The following is a 24994-nucleotide window of genomic DNA, read 5'->3' as shown; positions in this document are numbered from 1 at the left end:
CCTATCCATTATCATGCAGCTCTAACTGCAACACAGCATATTTTTTTGGAGGGCCCCAAGAAAAAAGCTACACTGAACTATCAAGAAACAGCAACAAAACAAGTGAAAAGTAATTCATAGCCCTATCTGGGTGGGGTTAGTTTCTCAGGGGGTCCTGGAGTAATTTTCTCTTTTATGGGGGGTCAGTTGTGCCAGCTAGAAATCTTTAGTTCAGATAATGCATGTTTCATATGCATAAAAAACTTTATTATTAAGTCTTACCAACTTAAAAATACAATTTGTGTTGTTAGTTGGCATCATTCATTCAGGTTCTAGGAAATGTGTGTAGTTCTGCTGACTATCCTTTTAACCACATACACTCGTTCAAATGCCAGGGTCACTATACACTGAAAAAATATTTCTTCTAATCATTTAAAAAGAAAAACGTTATATTAATTGTAATTTTCAATAATGACAACAACCAAGTATTTATTGCATCAATTTAATCATTAAAGAGGGTTATCAGCAGATCAGAGCAGATATTGAGTGATCAGTAAATCTCACAGGGTTCATTTGCTTGGTGATAAAGTGCAGGCTGTAATAATTTATTTCAGACACCAGATGTCACTCTTTCTGAGGCTTCAATGCCTCAAATCTTTTTCGGCACAATCAGGAAGAAGCTTTAAAAGCTTCCTCTCCCCATCACTAATAAATCCCAAAAGAAGGCAGCAGCCTGTGGGGAATGACTACACACTGATGGTGAGTGAGAGATGGGAGGACATGCCCCAATATGCAAATAGCACGCAAATCAGGTGAAACCCCTGCATAATTGCTCAGTAGACCCCGTTTAACTAAAGAGTCAAACTAAGCATTAGGTTGGCTTGGCCTCAACTAGGGTTCAACTTCAATTTGTACATTTTGTCAACACAAATGATTTAGTTACGCCAACTTTTAGCATGAAACTTGGTTAGTAAAGTTAGTTGAAGAAATTAGTTTGCTATAGTATATGGTGCAATTCAATATTTATTGTTCAGCCGATTAAAAGTCACACAAAGGAGAACATTTTTATGTTTGTTTTTTTTTTTACATTATAGCAGCAAAGCAGTCCACAGAATATTTTCCCAAAGTCTGTGTGTTGGCATGTGTATAGGCTATGTTAAGGTATCTAATGATTTGAATATTGGCCTGGACAGCCTTCTTTATTTGCTGTAAAGTCAGGGCTGGAATCAAAGCAAAGTAGTAACCAAACTGTAAAACAGCTGGTTAAATGCGTTTTTCAATTTATATATGAAAGTAAACAAGTTTAAAGGTTTTATTGAAAAGTTACATTTTTCTACACAATAGCACACAATTGCAGTTAATATTGTTTTGTTTACTTAATGTAACTCAAATTTATGATTTTGTTTTTTTTACCATAGATTAATGCTTAGTTCACTTCCCAGCAATGAAACTGACATTTTTCCACCAAGAGACAATCCGCAGCCCAGGACCTTACATTCAGCAGAAAATTTCAGAGGATTTATTGAAACACCAGTATCAAACCCCACTCCAGCCTTCACTTCAACTGGTCCAGCAGATGCTGATGCACTTGCGATCTCAGCTCGAGCCATGGCACCTACTCCTTCAATACCAGCCTGAGCTCCTGCAGAGGCATTTGGACCTTTGACCTCGGCTTCAAGGATGCCAAACTGTGCTTGGGCTTGTCCTAAAACCGCTGCAGCCTTGGCCTCTACACCAAAAACACTAGCGTAAGCACCTGCAGAGGCATTTGGACCTTTGACCTCGGCTTCAAGGATGCCGAACTGTGCTTGGGCTTGTCCTAAACTAGCTGCAGCCTCGGCCTCGACACCCAGAATATCAGCGTGAACTCCTGCAGAGGCATTTGGACCTTTGGCTTCAGCTTCACAGACTCTCCACTCGGCTCGAGCTCGTCCTACTCCAGCCTCAGCGAAGACTCCTGCTTTCGGGACGCGTTTTCCAGGTTTGCCTTCGGAAGCACATGCATACGCCCCTGCTTCAGCATATGGTCCTTCAGCAGATGCTTTTCCAGGCCTGTCATGGTAATCTATTATGTATAATACATTCTTACCTGCAAATAGTGAAATACAAAACAAATTCAAATGAAGCCAGGACTAACACTAGACAGCTTACTGAGCTACTGATACAGTGGCAAGGCAGTGTGTTGTGGAAGAGAATCAGGGTTCTATTTTAGCGATATATAGAGCACCGGACAATTGTGTATTGCGCAGCTTGATCAGTGTGCCAGTTGTCATTCCCATTAAGAGCCAGGTGTGCTCTGACTTTGGCACGTTAATATCTTAACAGTGCGGCGCTTTTGCACGTCTCAGCAGAAGAAACTAAGCTGTGCTTTAATGTTGTGAAGGTGCACCAGCAGGTAATTTATAGGTACACCACTTTTATTTTATTCTTTATTCTGTTTACTACTGATTAGTGTGTGTGTGTGTAAGGAGCAGGGGGTCTACACGGTGCAACTGCATAGGTATGGACCGGTGACGATTGATTGTTGTCAGCGTTTAAATCGATCAGTGGCACACCTGTTTTCCATTTCACCTGAACTCACCTCACTTACAGACCACCACGCCCATCGGCGTAGATATATTTCGTGAAAATAGACACTGTTGACGGGATGTAACAGGGTGTACGATAAAGCCCTCAGTGTTTTAAAGACTTTAAACACAGTAAATTCATCCAACTCTACTGACCCAGCAGAAAAAAACGCAACTTAGCTTAACAAAGCCATTAACAGTGAGACTGGACTCAGTTCACGATTAAGATCTCCCTGCCACCATTAGAACATTAGACCTGTTCATAATCATGTCTCAGATAGGGATGTTCGATACCACCGGTTTCCTTTCTAATTCGATACAGAGTAAAATTCAGGCTGGTATTGGCGATACTGATCCGATACCGATACTTTGGGTAAATACACCTAATGTGTCTGGTAAATCTTAAAATGAAGTGTATTTCAAATCATAGCTTCTTAAAAAAGACAAGACATCCAAATTATGTATTCATTTATTTTAAACTTGGAAGTATGATTGGGGTTTTCTGCATTGAACGCTTAATCCTATTTAGATTCAACTATGCGTGTAGTCTCTCCAAATAACCTACGATAAGGTAATACAAACTTTTATAATATAGGGAGACCCAAAGTTTTATCACAATTACTATAATTTAATAACGCCTACTATATGTAATCTACTTTAGATTATCAATTAAACGATCAGTTCTTTAGGAAACCTTACCTGAATAAATCACCTCAGTGATACACATATTTTTACTCTAAGCTGAACCTTTGCAGATTTTTGTTAAAGCATGTATTTATTTCATAACCAGCGCTGCCTAAAGCTGCTCATTTTCTCCCTCTGTATCTGGATACAGTGCCAGCCTGCAGCACTGAAGGACTCCACCAGAGGCGTCCTGAAACAGCTTCACACATGATTCAGCACCGCCACTGTGTACAGACTGAGTGAGTGATTGAGCAGCGAGCCGCAGTGCTCACGCATTATGCACGGACCCAGGCGGAGGAAAAAGTAGTTCCCACCAGACAAGACAAGACAAGAGCTCAGTAGTTTAGTTACTTTCCACTGTGTTCCTGTTAGTGATATATAAATATACTCTCAAATGACTATCAAACGTATCAAAAGTATCAAACGGATCAATATTTTGATTTAAAAAGAGCATAAAGATCTGGTATCAGAGAACAATATTTTAGCATTGATCCATGCATAACTATTCTCAGAACATCCATCTCGGGTAATGTGAAGGAAAAATCAAAGCAAAGCCTTCTTAGAGAAGGAAACAAGGCCTGTGTTCCGAATGATTTTATTTGTCTCCTAAAAGAAGTTTGTACATACCTACGATTCCTGCTATCTCTCTTTTACTCCGCCTCTCCTTTTCCCATTTCTTTTTCTTTGCGGACATGCTGATCATGCTGAGCCCGTCTATTACTCAGTTTGAGCTCTCTTTGACTTCTGTTTTACACAAACACAAACACACACATACAGAAAAACAGACAAAGAATCAATAAATAATTAATATGGCTGTAATACAAAGAGATAAAATACAAATAACACTCAATCTTACCTGCCTCTGGTCTGGATGTTCTGAGTCTGAGCAAGATGATATGAATGTATAGATGATGCTTTACTTTCTGTTTTACTCTGTCTCAAGGCCAACACCCCACTTGCACTGTATAAAGTAACTTCCAGATTTCATTAGATTCATTAGATAGAATTTGAACGCTATTCAATGTTGAGACAAAAAAAGAAGAATTAAAAATATAGGCCTAAATACTTATGGTTTTGATTACCAAAAGGTAGAAGATAAGTCTGATTTGCAGAGTTTTTACTCCGGTTTCAAACCTTTTTTTTTTTTTTTTAATATTTTTATTTATATATTTTTTCTATTTTCCCCAATTTACACGGCCAATTACCCAACCCACTCATTAGGACTCCACCTATCACTAGTGATGCCTCAACACACCAGGAGGGTGAAGACTAACACATGCTTCCTCCGATACATGTGAAGTCAGCCACCGCTTCTTTTGGAGCTGCTGCTGATGCAGCATTACCGAGCAGCATCACAGCATGCTCGGAGGAAAGTGCAGCGGCTCGGTTTCGGTACATCAGCTCACAGACGCCCTGTGCTGCGAACATCACCCCTAGGAGTGATGTGTTGAGAGAGCGCCATCTACCCAACCAGAGGGAGCAGGGCCAATTGTGCCCCCTCTGAGCACTGGCAGCTTGATGGCAAAACTGCATGAGCGGGGGTTCGAACCTGCGACCTCCCGCTCATAGTGGCAGTGCTTTAGACCGCTGGACCACTCAGCGCCCCCCCAGTTTCAAACCTAATCCCACTTTTATTTTCCTGCATTTGTTCTTGATTCTTTTACATATATTAACTGAAGAAAGAAAAAGACATGCCCCTTAACTCATACTGCATCATATTATACATTTAGTTCTCAAAGTACAAATATTGGTGTTAAATCTAACATAAAAAGAAAAAACAAAAAGTAATGATTACAACAGCGTTGAAGTACAGTTGACTATAAAATCAAAGTCGTAATATTATGAGAATAAAGTCATAATAATTAATGTAAGGCAGCAGAATGCCTCCGCAGCTTAGCGCCCACATCCTTGAAAGGGGAGCACAGTTTACACCATGTTCCAAAATATAATGCAGTTAATGTTTTTCACTGATTTTCCTGAATGGTCAATGCAAGTATAATTCCAATTTTATTGAACAAACCTCCCAATGACAGCAGTATTTTTTTTTATATATAAAAATCCATAACGCACTGTTCCACATTATTAAGCAGGCCACAGGTTTTAAGCAACATAGCAAAGACAAAGGATCTCTCCGCTGCTGAAAATTGTGAAATAGTGCGATACCTTGGACAAGGTATGAAAACATTAGATATTTCATGAAAACTTAAGCGTTATATTCATACTGTGGAGAGACTTGTGGCTGATTCAGAGCACAGACGGGTTTGTGCAGATAAAGGCAAAATTGGGAAGGTTTCTGCCAGGCAAATTTATCGGGTTAGGAGAGCAGCTACTAAAATACCATTACAAACCAGCAAACAGGTATTTGAAGCTGCTGGTGCCTCTGGAGTCCCGCAAACCTCAAGGTGTCAGATCCTCCAGAGGCTTGTTGTGGTGCATAAAGCTACTATTCAACCACCCCTAACCACAGCTCACAAGCAGAAACGATTACAGTGAACCCAGACATACATGAAGACTAATTTCCAAACAGTCTTGTTTACTGATGAGTGTTGTGCATTAACCCTGGATGCTCCAGATGGATGGAGTAGTGGATGGATGGATGGTGGATGGCCACCATGTCCCAACAAGGCTGCAATGTCAGCAAAGAGGGGGCGGAGTCATGTTTGGGGCTGGAATCATAGGGAGAGGGTTGGTAGCCCCTTTAGAGTCCCTGAAGGTGTGAAAATGACACGCATATCTTTTTATTATTCAGATAAAAAATTTAACCAAAAGGTAATAAATAGCCTCAATTTGCCAATGTTGGAGAAAAAAAATGCAATTTGTTTCATTTCTGAATGACACTGGATACAATTCACCATACCCATGCTTTTTTTGCTTATTAGAATCAGTTTTTGGGTAAAAAAGTGTTTCACGAATGGCCCAAAATGACAACAAAACACCTTACATAATTTGCAATTTTAATGAAAAATTAAAAGTGCATTTTATTTCTTATCTGCATTAAATTGGGTACAATTCAACATGCCCAGGCATTTTCTCACTCATTTGGGTAATTTTTCATGGAAAAACAGGGCAGTCAGTAGATTTTGTATAGTCAGTATTTTACTATTTTCCTATTTTTCGTATGTTATGTTTAAACAAAGAGAACATGAACTATGACTTTTTAATAAGCTCTGGTATACGGATTTAATTAACATAAATATATGTTTAATATATGTTTATTGTGTAACACAATTAAAATGCAGGGGTCTGTGTTTCACTTTCCAGTGCCTCAGTCTCAGCACTGTAACTGGGTGACTGTGGATTTAATGGTAGGCCACTTCTCACTGCAGTGGGCTCTGGGGGTCCTCGTTTGGTCGTTTGGTCGTCTGCTGACACGGTGCTGGCATCAGGGTTAAAACGGCTTGGATGTTCCAAATGCCAGCACCCAATGACATCACAAACACTACAGACCAAAAGCCTGGAAGCAACACTTCTTTTATAAACTGAAGTAAAAGTTTGTGTAGTGAGTTTGGCATAGAATAATTTACAGAACATTCTTTTACTATTTAACTATTTAAAACTTGTTTTAAATAGGTCATTTGACCACTGTCCTATCAAACCCCACTGTCCCGTCTAGTCCCTCTGTCCCATCTATTTATTGAAGAATTCACTGTCATATCTATCCCTACTGTCCCATCTATTTATTAAAGAATTCACTGTCCCATCTATCCCTACTGTCCCATCTATTTATTGAAGAATTCACTCTCCCATCTATCCCTACTGTCCCATCTATTTATTAAAGAATTCACAGGAAATTCTAACTTTCTAAAGCTTGTTAAAAACTTATTTTATCTTAACTTTTAAATTATCTTCACCACATCTACACTGTAGGCCTGGATAAGTTGAATTTACTTCAAAAAATTGAGGAAACCGGTTGCCTTAAAAAAAGTTAAGTAATGGGTAATGAAAACGTAAGTTAGCATAATTTAAAACATCAAGTTATTACAACTAAAGTTGATTTAACTTTTTTATTACTGTTATACTGTAAGACCGTATAAGTTGAGTTTACTTAACCTTTTTAAGGCAGCCAGTTTGCTCAAATTTTGAGGAAACATGTTGCCTTAAAAAAAGTAAGTAAACTGGAAAGAAAACTTGAGAACATCAAGTTATAACAACTAAAGGGAACCTATTTCTAAGGTAGCCCAGGGTGAATCACTACACACTGATGGTGAGTGTTAGTCAGAAACTGTTGGACACAACAAGTATGCAAATAGATTGAGACAGAAGCCAATGGAAAATAAGCTGCCAATGACAACAGACTAAACTAAGTTGGTTCAACTCAAAGATCTCAGTTTGAATGTATTTGTGCTCACAAATGTTCAACTAACTCAAAATAGTTTATAGAGTATTGTTATTATATCCAATTTTATATAAAACAGACTTAAATCATTTGAGTTCAAACAATGTATTGGTTTACAGTGCATTCCGAAATTACATCTATTTATTGTGTCTAATATCCAGCGTTGCGTTGTGTTTTAGATCTAAGATTTCTGGTAAACTAGGTTAATATGGAAATACTGCTTCCATGTGTTTAGTCTGGTTGTGTAGATAAAGCTTATCTCAGTACAGCTCAGACTGGAAAGTGAACACAGATGGGAAAAAGGCAGAAATATTATGTTGATCAATCAACAAAAACTCAGACCGTTTCAAAGCTAACAGTGTTCTTAACTCTTCATCTGTGCACTGGGTAATTACTCTGCATTCCATTTACCTCAGATGTCGGATTTTGGAGCTGGAAATGACTTAAGCCGATGTGTTTCAGTTTAACTTAATTAAGATCATTTTGTGCTTTCCAAAAATATTCCAAATTCCTACTTAAAGACTGGTTTAAATAATTTACCATTGTGTTTTATAGCAAATCTAAACAAAATATGTCCCAATTAATATGTGATAGGTTCATGTTAGTATTTTCCCAGGTTAGCATTGTTAGCATTGTCCCAGGTTAGCATGGAAGCATGTCCACACATAGTGTACAACTGATTTAATAAGACACGAATATATTGTTGCTGTCCAATGAAAAACAAGTGTCTCCATTTCTGAAGATTTTTAGTTTACTACATAATTTGAAAACACAAACTGTTTTGCGATGTGTGTAGCACTACCAGTTGGTGCACTAGATGCTGCTTAAAACAGAAATGTGTCCAAATATACAACAGTAAAATCAATAAAGCATCAATTTAAAAAGTCACATTTGAGTCAGTGGTGGCTTCTTAGTTGTCAAATCTTGCCCATGCTAACAGTTTTTTGCTAACAGTTTTAACGGTTAGCTTTACCAGTTAGCAATTATTGTGTGCTAGGTTATTGTTAGCATTTTTCCAGACTAGCATTGTTAGCATTGTTCCAGGTTAGAATAGAAATGTCTACAAATACAAGTTGAACAGTTCAGACACTAAGACACACATATATTGTTGCTCTCCAATTAAAAACAAGTAGCTCCATTTTTGGTGATTTTTGGTTACTACATGATTTAAAAAGCTCAAACTGTCCTTTACACTGTGTCCAAGTTTCTTGATGAATGGACCAATAGAAACCCTCCAAAAAGACCTGAAATAAACACTTTTTTTACAGTGACATTCATTGAAAGTTAAGAAGGTTTTATCTTTCTCCTGTAAAGTTGCTTTTTGTTTTGGAAATACATGTTTTTCATTGGACAGTGATTATGTAGAATTGATAGTATACTGTTATTGGCACCCTTAACAATTTCTTGGAAATAAATGTATTTGAACCATTTTTGTCATTTCTACTGTTTAAAAGTTTATAAAGTGAATCAAAGTATCAAGGGACCTTTAATTAGTAATTCATCACTTCCTGTTTCCCTGGGGCATAAATATGGTGTTACACACAGGTCTATTTCTCTTCCTCACTCTTAAACATTTTAAAAACAAGCAAACACACTATTCAAGTCAATTTTGAATCAGAATCTGGTGGCCTCTGCCCGAAAGCTGAAGATGGGTCGTCACTGCATCTTTCAAGAAAATAATGATCCTAAACATGTGGCCAAATCTTCTCAAAAATGGTTCACAACACACGTGATTTCATTTAAAAGAGTGATTTCTTTTCCCCACCAAATAAAGGCACTTGAATTAAAGCTTAGATTTTTCTCTTTTTTTGCATTGTTGTCCTAGATTATAATTAATAGACCAATAATTATAGAGGGTGCTGTAATACTACTGCTTTTATTACTGTTGACGCACAGAGAAGCCATCTTGGATTCTGAACTCAGTATTGGTGAAGCTCTCCCGACTTTCCGAGTAGGAAATCCGATTTGTGGAGACATTTCACTTTATAACTTTAGAGTGTAAATGGAATGCAGGGTTTCAATGGCAAGCAGCTATACAGAGCACAAGCTGACTTAATTTAAGTGCACTTTACACACGACCATCCCTCACCCACCCTCAGTTCTGCTCTGTGGAACAGAAAAGTAGCACTCGTGAACACAGTAACTGAACGCTGTTTATTAGGCAGAGTTAGAGCACTTTTATTATTTGTTTATGTTTATTTTTATGCTTTTTTAATGTGAAATTATTTTTACATCTGTACATTTGTATTTTTAAACTCTCATAAACATTTCAGTGGAAACGTATTATAAAATAAATAAATAATTTTACATTAAACAATACAAAATAAAAAAAAAGGATTTTAGTAGTTTGAGCTGTTGTTATGAATGAGTTATGCTGCTATTATTATATGTGGGTTAGTTCAGCCGAGCCTCAGTGGTTCTCAAACTGTGGGACCACCAGTGGGATCTGTTGGTGCACTACTAGGTGGTGCTAACATGCTAACAGTTAACTTTAGCAGTTAGCTTTGGAGCCACAATTTAGCTCTTAAATTCTCAAACAAAACCAATGATTGTAAAGAATTAGCATACTGGGGTGAAATCAAATAATAAATAAATCTATGGGGTAACACCACAAGCTGTGGCAACCTGTTATCAAATCACATGACATCTGAAACGCCCAATCCTAGATTAGGATGGAGCAATTTTTGAACAGAAAGTACCCCAATGCATTAGGCTATTTCACAGTATCTAATCCAAAATGTTTGAGAACCACTGGTGTAGCCTACTGAGGACTGAGCTGTGATTGATTTACTTTACAATAAAGACAGAGATGTGCAGAAACCAGTAAACCAGAAAACCAGTAAACCAGAAAACCAGTACAGCATTGATGTTTTTATATACTTTCCCTCTCGACACTATCTGCGGCTCCCTCTATCAGTATATTGCACTGAAATTACCTAATTTCCCCCCTTTTTCCTACCAAATGTTAAGGGCCAATTACCTAATTTTACCCCATTATCAACTAAATTACATAATTTACCAATTACATAATTTACACCATTTTGTACCAAATTTGGAAGGCCAATTACCCAGTTTTACACCATTTTCAACTAAATTTGAAATGCAAATTATCAAATTTTATCCTTTCTCCCAAATTTGGAAGGCCAATTACCTAATTTTACACCAATTTCTACTGACTTGGGAAGGCCATTACTTATATTTACCCAATTTTCTACTAAATTTGAAATGTCAATTACCTAATTTTACCCCATTTTCTTCTAAATTTGGAAGACCAAATACTTAAATTTACCCCATTTTCTTCTAAATTTGGAAGACCAAATACTTAAATTTACCCCATTTTCCACCTAATTTGACCCAATTTCCTACCAAATACTTAATTTTATTCTTTTTTCTACCACATTTGAAAGGCCAATTACATAATTTTACGCCATTTTCTACCAAATTTGGAATGCAGATTACCTAATTTTACCCCATATTTAACCACATTTTAAAGACCAGTTATCTAATTTGCCCCAATTTCCTACTAAATTTGGAAGGTCAATTACCTAATTTTACCCCATATTTAACCAAATTTTAAAGACCAGTTACCTAATTTGCCCCAATTTCCTAATAAATTTGCAAGGTCAATTACCTAATTTTACCCCATTGTCTACCAAATTTGAAATGCAAGTTACCTAATTTTACCTCATATCAACCAAATTTGAAAGGCCAATTACCTAATTTTCCCCCTTTTCCTACTAAATGTAGGTCGATTACCTAATTTTAACATTTTTTCTACAAATTTACAAATTTACAAATTTAAAATGCAAATGACCTAATTCTTTTCAACTAAACGTGAAAGGCCAATTACCTAATTTTACCCCAATTTCCTACCAAATTTGAAATGCAAACTACCTAATTTTACCCAGTTTTCAACCAAATGTGGAAGGCAATTACCTAATTTTACCCCATTCAGTACCAAATTTAAAATGTCAATTACCTAATTTGACTCAATTTTTCTATTAAATTTAAAAAAAAAAAGTATCACCCAATTTTACCCCATTTTCAACCAAATGTGGAAGGCCAATAGCATATTTTTACTCCATTTGTACCTGATTTGGAAGGCCATTACATAATTTTACACAATTTTGTACCAAATTTGGAAGGCCAATTACTAAATGTTACAACATTTTCTAGCAAATTTCTGGCCCAATTTTACCCCATTTGCAACCAAATGTGAAAGGCCACTTACCTAATGTTAACACAAATTTGTACCAAATTTGGACCAAATTGGCTAATTTGACCCAATTTCCTACTAAATTTGAAATGCATACTGCTTTCTTCCAAATTTGGAGGCTACCTAATCTCCCTTTCCCTGCAATGTTCCTGACACTAGGAGTGATAAGACCAGTGCATGTATCCTGTCATACATGTGAAGTCAGGCTCCACCTCTTTTCCAACTGCAGCAAATGCTAGTTCCCAGCTCTGCTACATCAGCCAACAGATGCCTGTGCCTCCCATCATCACAACAGGAGTGATGAGTAAACAGAGCACAACCTACCCAACCCACCCAGAGAGCATGACCAACTGTACCACGCTCTCTCGGACTCCGGCCGCTGATGGCGATTTTCTGTACTTTTTTTGTTTTTTAATTTCCTGAGGTTTTGCTGCTCTACACATCTCCGATTTTTGGGCAGTATACTCAGGTCGGCTATGAAGAACATCCAAGCTCATATCACCATCAATGCCAACCCGGTGTAGCGGCTTTGACCAAACGAGGACCCACTTTTCCCACTTTGCGACTTGTGGCGTGAAATTAAATCAGCACACGTACTGAGATTCTCTGTTTCTCTGAGTAAAATCACATCCGGCAACACAAAAGAGTCAGATCAATAGTTTTGTCTAGTCTACTGCATTTAAGGCAAAGGTTGTAGAGCTTGTTCCACATTTATAGACCATTTATAGGACCAGATTCTGAAAACTCACCATAAGAACTAATGTAATAAAGTGTCAATAAAGTATTTATGAAGCGCATTTGCTGTTAATGCATACTAATAACTCTTTAACAAATACTCCATTTGTTGGCCACAGATTCTAATAACAGTAATAAAATGATGTTAGGGTTAAATTAAGCAACAAGTAAGATCAATTTACCCCAAATGTAGAATGTAGAAGGATAATTATCTCATTTTAACACATTTTCTACCAAATTTGGAAAGCCAACCCACTGTGCTACGCTCTCTCGGACTCCGGCTGCTGATGGCGATTTGCACCAGTGAACCACGCGATCATAGTGCCTTGACAGTATCTTGTACTGCAGGACCAGTTAAAGCCACAACATCTTCTTTTTTTATATGTCAACTGGAGAAGCTTTGTATGGACAATATATAATCAACTGGCTAAGGTTTGTTGTCATGTTTACAGTTTTAGACTCAACAGCTTTTACCCGGAAACGTACTATTCAGCAGCTGGTTCAGATGAGGCTTTGTCATAAATCTATAAATGTCTATCTGTAATTGAAGGGAATAAATGGTTATAAAAAATAGGCAATAAACAATAGAATGTATTACTATTACTGCTGCTTTTAGCTACAGAACATTTTAAAACTTAAGCTCACTGGTGTCACTAAATCATTTTAAACTTTTAGTTTCTAACCACCTTCAAACAGCCCGTAACTGTTTTAATTGTGTTTTTGTCTTTTAGTTTGTCTTTTTATTTATTTATTTCATCCATTTTTATTTATTTTTTTGTTTGTTTTTATTTTTAGCCTTTTACCTTTACCTTATTTTTCTTACTTCTGTTTTACTCTTTTTTTTATTTCTATCATTTACTTTCTTCATAATTTTGGTGTTATTTTTAGCTAATTGATTTTTAGTCCTCTATTTCTTTATTAGTGTTTGTTCTCTTTTATTACTCTAATTATTTACTTCTTTATTTTATAGCTTTACATTTCAGCCTGTCCACTTATAATTATATTCAGAATTATTTGATTTCTTTGCAATTTTATATTTAATCTTGTTTTTTTTGTTTTTCTAATGCTTTTACCATTGTTTTACCAGTTTAGCTTACCTGATTAAATATTAATATTTGATTTTAATTTTTAGCCCCTTAAAGTTGTAAAAGCTCAGCTGCATTGAAATTGAGGGTTACCCTGAGTGTATTACCAAGTGAAAATAACACTTGCTTGATTGATTAATTGATTGATTGATTGACTGACTGACTGATTGACTATTACGTTTTTTTTATCATCCCTTAATTCCACACTAGCTCTTGTAGTGAGTTTTTAGAATCTGGCCCATGGTCTTGTCGTCCAATGAAGATCCGTTCTAAAGCATAATCTATATATATGATAGATAGCTGATATCTACCAGCTGCTACCTGATCCTGCTCTCCTGGAGGCCTTCATTCCCTAAAATAAGGAGCTTCTGGAGTCCGGCCGTCTGTTATCTACATATCCTCTGTATATATATATTTATATTTAACATATAAAACTGTAATCATTTATTTAACCAAGTGAAGAAGATCTCTCTGATTGTCTGCCCTCCTCTACTGTATTTACAATACATTCTACTGTACTCGGCTATAAAAGTGCAACTCTTTAAGAAAATCGTTGTCTTTGAATTCCGGTAATACTTAGAGTGCAAAAAAAAAAAAAAAACAGAAATAAAACGTTTAATAAATGACTAAATTAAAGCATGGAAATGCGTGTGAATGATCCAGTTCACAGTCACAGTATCAGTAGAGTCCAGGATCTTCACTGATCCTCAGCTCTGCTCCTCAGCTCTGGTGGATCGGGTGGGTGGGTTTGTACCGAATGGCTTGGGTTGATCAGATGGGGATGTTGATCGGGTGACATTGGGTTTGATTGGCATGTTCCTGGTGAAGGCTTCCTGTGGTTTATCTTGGTATTGAGTCTTCTGGGGAGTGGACGTTTTACAGTGAGGGGAAAAGAAGAGAAGGTCCAGAAGAGAAGTACCTGCATCAGTCTCGTAGTCACATACACTTAACTCAGCTGCAGAGAGATCTGAGAGTTTTATATTTAAACATTTTTAAGAATTTGGCTCCAACAAACTTGGTCAATCAGGGTGGTCCACTTGGTGCAAGTGTTTGGAGATTGTATACTGAATTTTTTGCTTAAATCTAATTTTCTTTAACACGTAAAAAGTGACAAAAAAAACACTGGCAGTAAAAAAGCGTCACGTAGATGTTTGAGAATGATGACATCGAATAAACATCAAACAAACTAACAAGCACAAAAACACATAAATAAAAAAGTAAATCACACAATAAGAGTGTGTATCAGTGCTGGACATCTTCACACTATTTAGTATTTTTTTTACATATTTTTTCTCATTTACTCATACTTTCTACATCTGTTTTCCATATCTTGCATTTTCAAATATTCTTATTCTCATTTTTATCTCTATTTCTATCTTCACTTTAGCTCCACTTACTGGTGCAGGTATTTTTAGGCATCTAAGCACACTATTCAAAAAACATCTATCTCAGCAATATTTTTTTTTGCCTGGAAATATTATTAATTTATTTAATAATACATTTATATAGCAGAACATTATTACAACATATGCAAATATGCATAAACATACAGTAAAAAAGTAACAAGAATTTGAAAATCTTGTGAGCTACTCTGAAGAACAAATTTCTGTTTCAGATTTCTCCTGGACACCCCAACCACACTGTAAAATATGTTAAACAATTATGTTTAAACTTGTTTAAAGTCAGTTTCATGTACACCCGCTCCCCCTCCCTCCCTCCCTTCCTCCCTTTCCCTTCTCAGCAGCAGACAGAGCCAGCGCTGCTCACCCAGAACTCTGAGTATCTATTTCTTGTGTCAAGAATCAGAACATTGCAACATGACGTGTTTGTTTTTACTGACTTGGGTAACATCGCACGTCCCGCAATGTGACTATCGCGCATGTGCACATCGCGATGACGATGCTTAAACGATATATCGTGCAGCCCCACAAGTAACGTCACAGACCCGTCCACTGTAAAACTGCTTAAGTGAAAACAGCGCTTAGGGGTATTCTATCTGTAATTTCAGTTTGTTTTATAAACTCTCAATTCAGTTTCAGTTGGTTACCTTTTTTTTAACCCTTTGAACCCTAGGCTGTTTTGGTGTGTTTTTTTCTTCGTTTTTGTCAGTTCCTGTTTCAGGTCTTATAATACAGTAATTATATCAGACAGTCACATGCACTGAACTCTTTTACTCCAGAAGCCATACGGCCGCTCAAAAATATAATCATTTAAAATGTAAAAGGAAGCAGAATTGTTATATTTTCCTGGAACTGATCATGTTTTGGTAAAAATTTTACCAAGCACCTGTTTATTTGTTTTTACTTATTTTTGAATGCATGGACTTTAAATATATTTACACCTAAGATATCTTTTCAAAAATGGTGAGACTAGAGTGTATATGAGTTAAAAGCATAAGAATATTGATGATAGAAAACTATATACAAAACTTTTTAGGCTAAATAAATAAAAATGTTTAGTGCAAACTAACTACTTAGTAAAAAATACTTAGTACAAGTAAAATAAAAACTATATATAAAGTAGTGCACACACCGTACCTAGCTTTAGTTTGAGTGCAGGTAGTTTCATACTTTTTCTGTGGACACTTTTGAGTCATTTATATGTCATATATTATATTCTAAGGGTTAATTACCATTTCTATTAGTTTCAGTTAACGAAAATGTTTTTTCACTTTCAGTTTTCGTTATTTTGTTTGTTTTCGTTAACAATAATAACCTTGGAATGGGGAAATTATAACTTAAACAGGGGAATGGGGAAATATTACTTGAAAAAGGGGAAATGGGGAAATTATAAATTAAACTGAGGAATGAGGAAACTATTCCTTAAACAGGGAAATGGGGAAATTATTCCTTTAACAGGGGAATGGGGAAATTGTCAATGAGCACAGAGAAATGAGTGCAATAGCGTGTGAGAGACCATTTAAAACATGGTTTCTACACACTAGCTTAAGCTTCTCATTACAACACCACCAGCTAATGTTACAACCTTCCTGCTCGCCTAATCAAAGGAAAGTCTTTCTTGTTTGCTTTGATCTTTCTCAGATCAGAATATTTTTTTCTCGCTTCAGTATTTTGCATTGCAAGAGATATTTCTTTATGGTCCTTTAAATCTTGAAGATTTCTATTCAAGCATTACAACTGAATACAAATGAAACAGTTCATGTCCTCCAAACCTTTAGTTTCGTTATGTCTAGTTTTTACATCTACTTTCAAACCTGCAGAATTTGGGTTGATTCCTGTTACTGATCTGGAATTATTAAGTGAAGTAGAGAGTGGACAGGCAGATTCTCCAAGTGTCCTATAGGAGATTTCAAAGGCCTCAAATTTTCAGAATGTAAATAACATATTTTACTGCAGAAAAAAAGCAGCAAACTGTAAATATGGCAAACTACTAAATAAATGCAGTTTAAAAAAAGAGAAAAATTAAATAGGCACCTCTGATTCAGATATATTTTTTACAATTAAAGAAATCATTTGATCAGATTAATAGAAATACTATTTTTAAACCTTCCTCACTATAAATGGCTTTTTTTATTTTGAAAATCATAGTAAAATTGTATCCAAATTATATATGAAAATTAGAGATTATTATTACCTATTCTTTAAAATATCAAATAGCAAGCTTAGAAATGTATGGAATACTTACATTTCTCAGTTCTTTGATGATTTAAGTTAAGATCTGTACAAATGAAAATACTACATATAATACATTATACCCCTCAGAGATTACACGCTTATGGACTTCATGTTCCAAATTTGTGTTGGAGATGTAAAGAAGAAGAGTCACTTTTTCCATATGTTATGGTCTTACCCACCTGTACATTTTTTATAGTTTTTTTAAACCAAAGTATAGAATTTACAATTCAGCACAAAAAAGAGAAAATACAACATAAGGAGATACAGATATAAAGGATGAACCATCTCAGTTACTGTCTCACCAAATAAGAAGGAAAAACAAAGTATAAGGTGAGTGTCTAAAATTGGCTAATGAGATAAAAGCAAGTCCTTAAGAGTTGATCTGATGGTATCCCACCCCATAAGTGTAGCTGCTTTTGCTTTATTTTCATCATTGCAGTATAGACTGTGCAAGACAGACAATGTCATAATAGGATAAAAGCCATTGTTTTGAGAGTCTTGTTTTGGGATTAAACCAATTAAATATTGTAGTATTTTAGCTGCTGTTAAGCCAGCAAAGAGTAGGCTTTTTTAAACTAGTGTAAATGTAAAACCTCACTTCTGTAAAATCATCACTTAATAAACAAAGACACAGATTTCTGTCAATATGAATTTCAAGCATATTGGAAATTGTAAGTAGAATGTAGTCCCAGAATTTAGAAATCACAATGCACTCCCAAAACATGTGCAAAAATGTACCAACAGAATCAGTGTTACAGACAGTACAGTAAGGCGTAGGGACCTTGCCCATTTTGTATCTTAAGAATGGAGTGAAATAAGCCCTGTGTATACATTTATATTTAATTAATTGACGAGCTAGATTCTTCGAGGTAATAGATTAAGTCATATCTCATCCCACACAGGCTGGAATGCAAGATGTTCCAGTTCCCTTTCTCGTGTAAAGGATATTTCTAAGGGTATGATCTATCTATCTATATAATATTGTAAATACTTGTGACTAGCCCTTGTTTTCAAGTCTGACGATTAAACCATTTAGACATTGGTTGTAAGGAGATACTCAGGGATATTCCCAGGGAACTCCATATGCCTTCATGGCAGATCTGAGTCTGAGATACAGAAAGTAAGATGTGTCGGGAATAGAGATTTTTTCTTTTATTTTCTAAAAAAAAAAAAGCCAAAGTCGTCAAAAAAGTCATCAAAGGTAAAGATATCCTTTTACTGGCAAGGGAGATATACAAAGGGCCGTCCACCAGATACAAAGTTACAGTTATGCCACAATGGTGTAGAGAAGGTAAACTTAACAAGATCACACATAGTCCTTTCAACTGTTCTCCAGGCGTTCAGTGTGGTTGTCATAAGGTTTCCAAACTTAAGTCTTATTTGCTTTTGTTCATGCACAGTATATGGTAAGTCTTAAAACCTATAAGGTTTGATCAGAGCCTCCTTAATATATTGCCAGGGAACTCTTGAATCTGTGTCTAACCAATAAGAGATGGCTCTCAGCTGAAAGTATAAAATGTAAAATTTTAAATTGTGTAAAGAAGGTCTGCCTGCTTCTTTCCGTCGCTGCAGAATAGTCAGTTTGATCCTAGCACGCTTTCCATCCCAGATAAAATTTGTAATCAGAATTCTAGGAAGAATATTCATCTTTACAACTAAAATTCTACCTGCAAGCGTGGCCTTTAAAGAGCTCCAGTGCCCACATGTACCTTTCTGGAAAAGTAATAATATACCACTTTCTCCAAGAAGACTGATTTTAGGTGACACCTCTGTATACACTGAGGAAAATAAGTATTTGAACACCCTGTGACTTTGTAAGTTTTCCCACTTAGAAATCATGGAGGGGTCTGAAATTTTCATCTTAGGTGCATGTCACTGTGAGAGACATAATCTAATAATAATTATAATTTATTTGTGTGTTACAGTATTTAAACATCTGCCACTCAGCAAAACTTCTGGCCCTCAAAGACCTGTTAGTCCGCCTGGTTCTGGAGTGGCCTAGCCAGTCTTCAGCTCTAAACCCTGTAGAAAATCTTTTATCTTTTATTTTTTTTTAAGGAAAGAGACACAGCCGGCATATTAAACTAAAAAAAATACTATAAAACATTTTAGTACAGAGTGTCCTTTTCTTTTAAGCCAAAATATAAATTCTACTATCAAATGTGGAATAAGGCAGTAGAATATTTAAATCTGATTGACTTGTATTGATATAACATTTCTAAGACTTCAGCATTGATTGTTTTATTTATTTTATAGAACACTAGAGCTTATTGACCTTGGTGTGCTTTCAACAAAGGATTATTTGTTTGTTGAGATTGATAAATGCTTAACAGAGATATACAGACAGCTGTACTGTGTGACATGTGAAAGTAATAGTGACAAAAACTAAACAGCTTTAGAGAACATTTAGAAGAATATTTTTTATACTGTATTTTTATATTGGAAGCCCAATGTCTGTTCTTAATAATAAAGTTAGTTTCACTGTAAAAAGATGTTATAGTATTCTTATGCTAGTTTATTATTACTATGGCATATTGTCTTAAAGCTACTTTGGGAGCCCAGAAGCAGGAACAAGCATTTTATATAGTTGTGCTTTAAAATGCCAATTTTATCGTTTATTGAAATCATTTCTGAGATAATATATTGTCCAGAAAATGCTGTTATCGTGACGGGCCTAACTATAGTGTTGTATAATAATATACAGTACAGTATGTGAAGTTATAAAAGTGTATAATCACGTCTGTCTGATGCATCGTTGCAGCACAAGACACCCATCCCACTAATGGATGAACTCAGGAATTCACTCTGAAGGTCAAATGCTTCTAGACATGCAAACATAATTAACATTTTGGACAAAGGTTTTCTTTCACTTTCAGCCTTTCTCAGTGGGTGGGGGTGCTTTCAGTTTTATCCTGTGGAAAGAAAACCTGCTGATTGGACACAGTAAAAGTGAAACTTGTACATCACCTATAAATTCTGCTCATGTCATTCACATCACACCCATCACACCCAGAACAGGGACTGGAAAGAGGTAAGAAATGCATCATCTGGTTTATGATGGACAATCAGCAAAGTCATATAGTTATACCCTATATTTGGGGAGAGTAATAGACTTAAATGTGTGTTTTTAACTAATCTGATACAAGCATAGGCAAGTCAATATACAGTTTTTTTTTCTTCATTTTTACTGTACTCAGGTGCACTCCGGTCTATATGTATTAGGACAGGGACTCAGTGTTTGCATTGTAAGCAAGATGTTTAACCTCTAATTATATTAATTACATATAAACACTATTGCAGTAAATACATCTTTGGTGTAAAAGCATTCTTATAAACGTGTTTACGAAAATGTTTGTGTGAAACAGAACTCAAAACATAACAAGACCAACACTGTGCAGACTAAAGAGACAAGCAGCAAATGGCAGGTATGTACATCTTATTAGAAGATACAGTTAAATCGCTAGTTTTTGTTAATTATTATTTCTAGTCCTAATTGCTAATCTAAAAAATACTTGGTGAATGTGGTTTGGAATTGCCTATTTGATGGAGTCCCACAGGGTTCTATTTTAGAGCATATGAATCTTATATTAATTGTGACAGCATTTAGTCAGAGAAGTCAAAGCGTATAGAATCCCATTTAACTTAAGCTTGTGGGTCTGAACAGAAGGTGTGAAAAAGGGGGAATGTTATGCAGTTTTGAGAAGTTGGGTAATGGTTATTCAGTATTGGTTATAAATCCATATTCTGCATATTATCTGATTAAAGCTTATTTCAGACTTATCTTAGCACTGGCTTTCACAATCCTGAACTTGTGGTTACCTGGTTGAGAGGTTAGCACTAACGCTGTGCACACTGCCACAGCGTAGCCAGACCCAGCTGGCCACCAACGTCAATAGGTTAAATGTTGGTCATGACATCAGATGACGTCTAATACTGTTATGTGCCTGCAAGAGAGGTTGTTAATTTTCAGTAACCACTTTAATATATATATATATATATATATATATATATATATATATATATATATATACACACAAAAAAAAATTAATTGATATTATGGCTGGGTATAATTTATAGGTTCTAAGGGGATCATCAATGTAATCTGAACATAAAATTAGCCATTCAATGCAATCATTTAAGTATTAGAACAATTTCACCACACTTACTCATATATTTAAAAAAATAATAACAATAATAAATAAAATCACTGGCAGTTTCTTACAATATTGTATATAAAAATGTAAAACCTCATACCAACATATTTTAACAGGGAGGATTAGTACCAATATTTAAACAATTGAAACCCCCTTTGTTAATAAGCATGAAAAATAAAAAACGACCTAAACTAAAGGAGCACATACTCAATTAAAACCAAGTCTCTTCATTCAGAAGAATCCAAGTAAGTGTAAGTTAGTGTACGGTGATGCCACTGATTAATGAAAAAGAATGAAAAATAAACGCAACAAATAGAAACTAATAATTAGCTCTCTGCAAATCATTTAAAATTTAGAATAAACATAACAAACAATTCTGGCACAGGGAAGCTTAGCCACCATGCAAAAGGACACTGGGCCAGATCCATTTTGATTTGTGCCGAATCCGGGCCAGATAATTTTTGCTATAGCTCAGAAATTCCTGCTCTACTGCATTTTTATTAAGAGATGATTTAAATGAATGTATTGTATATTAAGTCATTAAGCACTGGACCTTTATTCTACAACACACTGTCTGGCCACTTTATCAAAAATGCCTGCCCCGTAGCTCCACCTGGTGTTCAGTCAGAGACTGTAAATCATCTAAAATGTGTGTGTGTATATATAGTTGATTTGTTTTTCTTTAATTCTGCTATGCTGTACACAAACCAGGAAAACGTGTCCCGAAAGCAGGAGTCAGCGCTGCGGCTGGAGTAGGAAGTGCTGACTATAGCATCTTTGAAGCTGAAGTCAAAGGTCCAAATGCCTCTGCAGGAGTTCACGCTGATGATTCGGGTGTGGGTGCCATGGCTCGAGCTGAGATCGCAAGTGCATCAGCATCTGCTGGACCATTAGGAGTGAAGGTTGGTCTGGGAGTTGATACTGGTGTTGATCTCAGCGGTGGAAGCGCTGAAGTGAAGCTCCTGGGCTGTGGAGTGTCAGTCGGCAGAAAAATGGGAATTTCTTTATTTGGAAGCGAGCTGAGTTTCAGACTTTGGTAAAAATACATTAATGCCACCAATTGTGCCTTAATGTGCTATCATTTGAAAGTGATGCAATGATGCAAATGTGATACATTTATAACAACAAATAAAATTCTTCAATGAAACGTTTTTGTTCATAATGTTTGCTTTTCTTTCTTATCTAAATGGAATATTTGTTTATATGACTTTTACATTGAAATAATTCTCCCACAGTTTTATAAATGATTGGGGGATAAGAAGAAAAAGGAAAATAAACGTGATAAAAGGTAAATGAATGACAATAAGTAAATAAAATAAATCAAACAGGAACGAATATCAGGGTAAAATAATTTAAAGAGGTAGAAAATAATATATTCATATCTACATCCATAGACATAACATAACATTAGAGGACACAGTTAAAAATAAACTTCACATACATTCAGCTATCCAACTGGTTAATGTAAATGAAAAGAAAATAAGAAAAAAATACTGTATGAAACCTAATGGTTATATTGTAATATATACCATATTGTCTAGGTACCCCGAAAGGTTTTCTTATATAAAAAAAATCTTTAGGCTAACAGACAACACACATCTGAGCCTCTGAATATACAATAAGCGCCTTCAGTAAGCCACTTTTTAGATTAGAGTACTGTGGTATGGAGGCATGGTGAGTTTGTGTGCTTTTAAGTCTTTCACAGTGGAGTGGGGTGTTGCGCCTTGGATGTACATGGTCCATAAGTCTCGTGAGATTTGTCTCAATACCTTTATGTTCACTGGCAGGGACACATGCAGGTAGGGTTGCCACCTTTCAGAATTTAAAATAAGTTACGCCCACCATGGCTGATTAGGCCCGACACCTATGGGACGGGGCAACCGCAGCAGTGGTATGTTTTCAGTAAACCACTTATTATAATATTTCGTGTAATGATCATTGGACACTGTATTTCTATTTTTTTCCTCTTAACAACAGAATTAATTATGTATTATCTGTTAATCCATTAGTTTGATTTGTTCTTTAAGTAATCATAAATAATATTTATATCGGCTTATACTACTGTATATTAAATAAATGACTATTCATTCAACACAAAACTCAGCATCCTAAACCAAAATCAATTAAACCTCAATAGTCTACTAAAATAAGCTCTGCCCCATGCACTGACATCTTCTGGCAAAATCACCAGATAATAACATAGTTACCCACACCAGCTCAGTCTCAGGAAATGAAGGGGGATGAAGGACTGATGAACGTCCCGTATTGAAACATTTATTTACCAAATAAAAGACGATTCCGTATTTTACGGGACAGGTGGCAACCCTAGCATGAAAGTTCAGAAGTCGAGTTCGAGTAATTGATAGTGAAGGCAAAAGTTGGGTTTTGGTGCGATCGAATCAAATGAATCAATTGATTCTGAAAATGATGATGTTCAAATCCTCATCCGCCACAGTGACATCTGCTTGACAGTCAGGTGCTTTAGCTGTTTATCTTTAAGTTCAAAATTACCCCAAACAATAGACCTAGGTCTTCTGAAGATAGTGACAAAGTATGATCTTAATTGAGTAGGCCTTATTGTCTTTAGAAGCTATAAGCTTAAATGTTTCTAAGCACCCTTTTTGACTGATTGTTTTAAGGAACAAGTAAACGACATGAATCCTGATGTCTGTTTTGTATCCAGCATTCAGAATGAGTGTAGAAGTAGAAACAATCAGATTTTTCCATAGACTGTATATAAAGATGGACGCCGTGTCGCCGTTCCCATTCATTCAATGAAAATGAAGCCAAAATCTTCCGCCATTTTGGCGATTCTGAGAACAGAGTCTGCGCAGTAGAGTCCAGAGGAGGGAGAAAGACTGTGGAGAGCTCCTACTCATTTAAATAACCCCGCCCCTGAGGGCTGCCTCGCGGTCACAGGCTGCAGAGCGGAGCGAAGCGGAGCTGACTGTCTGTTATTGGTCCCGCCCATAAACCAGCCCTTTTGCAATAACCACACCTGTTTTGAATAGAGCTGAATAACGTTTTAAAAAACGAACTCTGTGAGAATATAAAAAATTGACAATATAAGCAGAGGTTACACTAGCTGCTGCATTTAAATAATGGAGGTAGAATTACAGCATATTAGAAAAAAACGTGATTAAAAGTTGTCTGTTTTGCCATTGAAACCTATGGGGGTGGGTGGGGTTACACAGCTTTCTGCAGCCGAACAGCAGGGGGCGCCCGACCTGTGGTGGCTTCACTTTTGAGAGACGATGCTCTGTCCAGCTATATACAGTCTATGGATTTTTCAAATTCACTGGATACTGAAGCTGGGGAGGGATCACAAATATGCAGAAAAAGCCAGATGATTGTCCTGCAGTATTTTGTGATGCTAAGAAAGCAGAGGGTAAGTGTGTTGAATGTTTTCAATCATCTTTAGCATGTTTCATATGGTGGCTGGAAAATACAAACGCAATGCAAGTTCATAAACACAGCAAAAGTGAACTGCAAGTAGGGCTGCACATTATATTGTTTCAGCATTATTATTGCAATTTGCACAAGTGCAATAGTCACATCACAGGACAAATGTAACTTTCTTGCTACCTGTTAAAAAAGAAAAGA

The 24994-nt window shown here is 36.1% G+C and overlaps 1 protein-coding gene and 1 long non-coding RNA gene across 3 annotated transcripts in view; one reads left to right on the top strand and one right to left on the bottom strand.

Annotated features, from left to right (window-relative positions):
• Positions 1-1388: 1388 nt before the first annotated feature.
• The window catches only part of LOC111197390 (uncharacterized), a 36873-nt gene continuing 13267 nt past the window's right edge, over positions 1389-24994 (bottom strand). The window contains exon 5 of the mRNA XM_049465053.1: positions 1389-2068. Within this exon, the coding sequence (XP_049321010.1) occupies positions 1389-2068 (680 nt within the window). The remainder of the gene's footprint in view (positions 2069-24994) is intronic.
• LOC125781186 (uncharacterized) lies at positions 19802-22542 on the top strand. Of its 2 annotated transcripts, XR_007424323.1 has the most exons (4): positions 19802-20268; positions 20435-20482; positions 20603-20662; positions 22103-22542. It is a non-coding gene; the product is annotated as an uncharacterized LOC125781186 (long non-coding RNA). The 2 variants fall into 2 exon arrangements; XR_007424324.1 differs by lacking the exon at positions 20435-20482 and having other exon boundaries at positions 19814-20268.

The sequence above is a fragment of the Astyanax mexicanus genome, chromosome 15 (genome assembly GCF_023375975.1).
Source record: "Astyanax mexicanus isolate ESR-SI-001 chromosome 15, AstMex3_surface, whole genome shotgun sequence".
In the NCBI taxonomy this organism is placed as follows: domain Eukaryota; kingdom Metazoa; phylum Chordata; class Actinopteri; order Characiformes; family Acestrorhamphidae; genus Astyanax; species Astyanax mexicanus.
The sequence above is the reverse complement of the archived record's forward strand: the minus strand, read 5'-3'. Positions and strand labels throughout refer to the sequence as shown.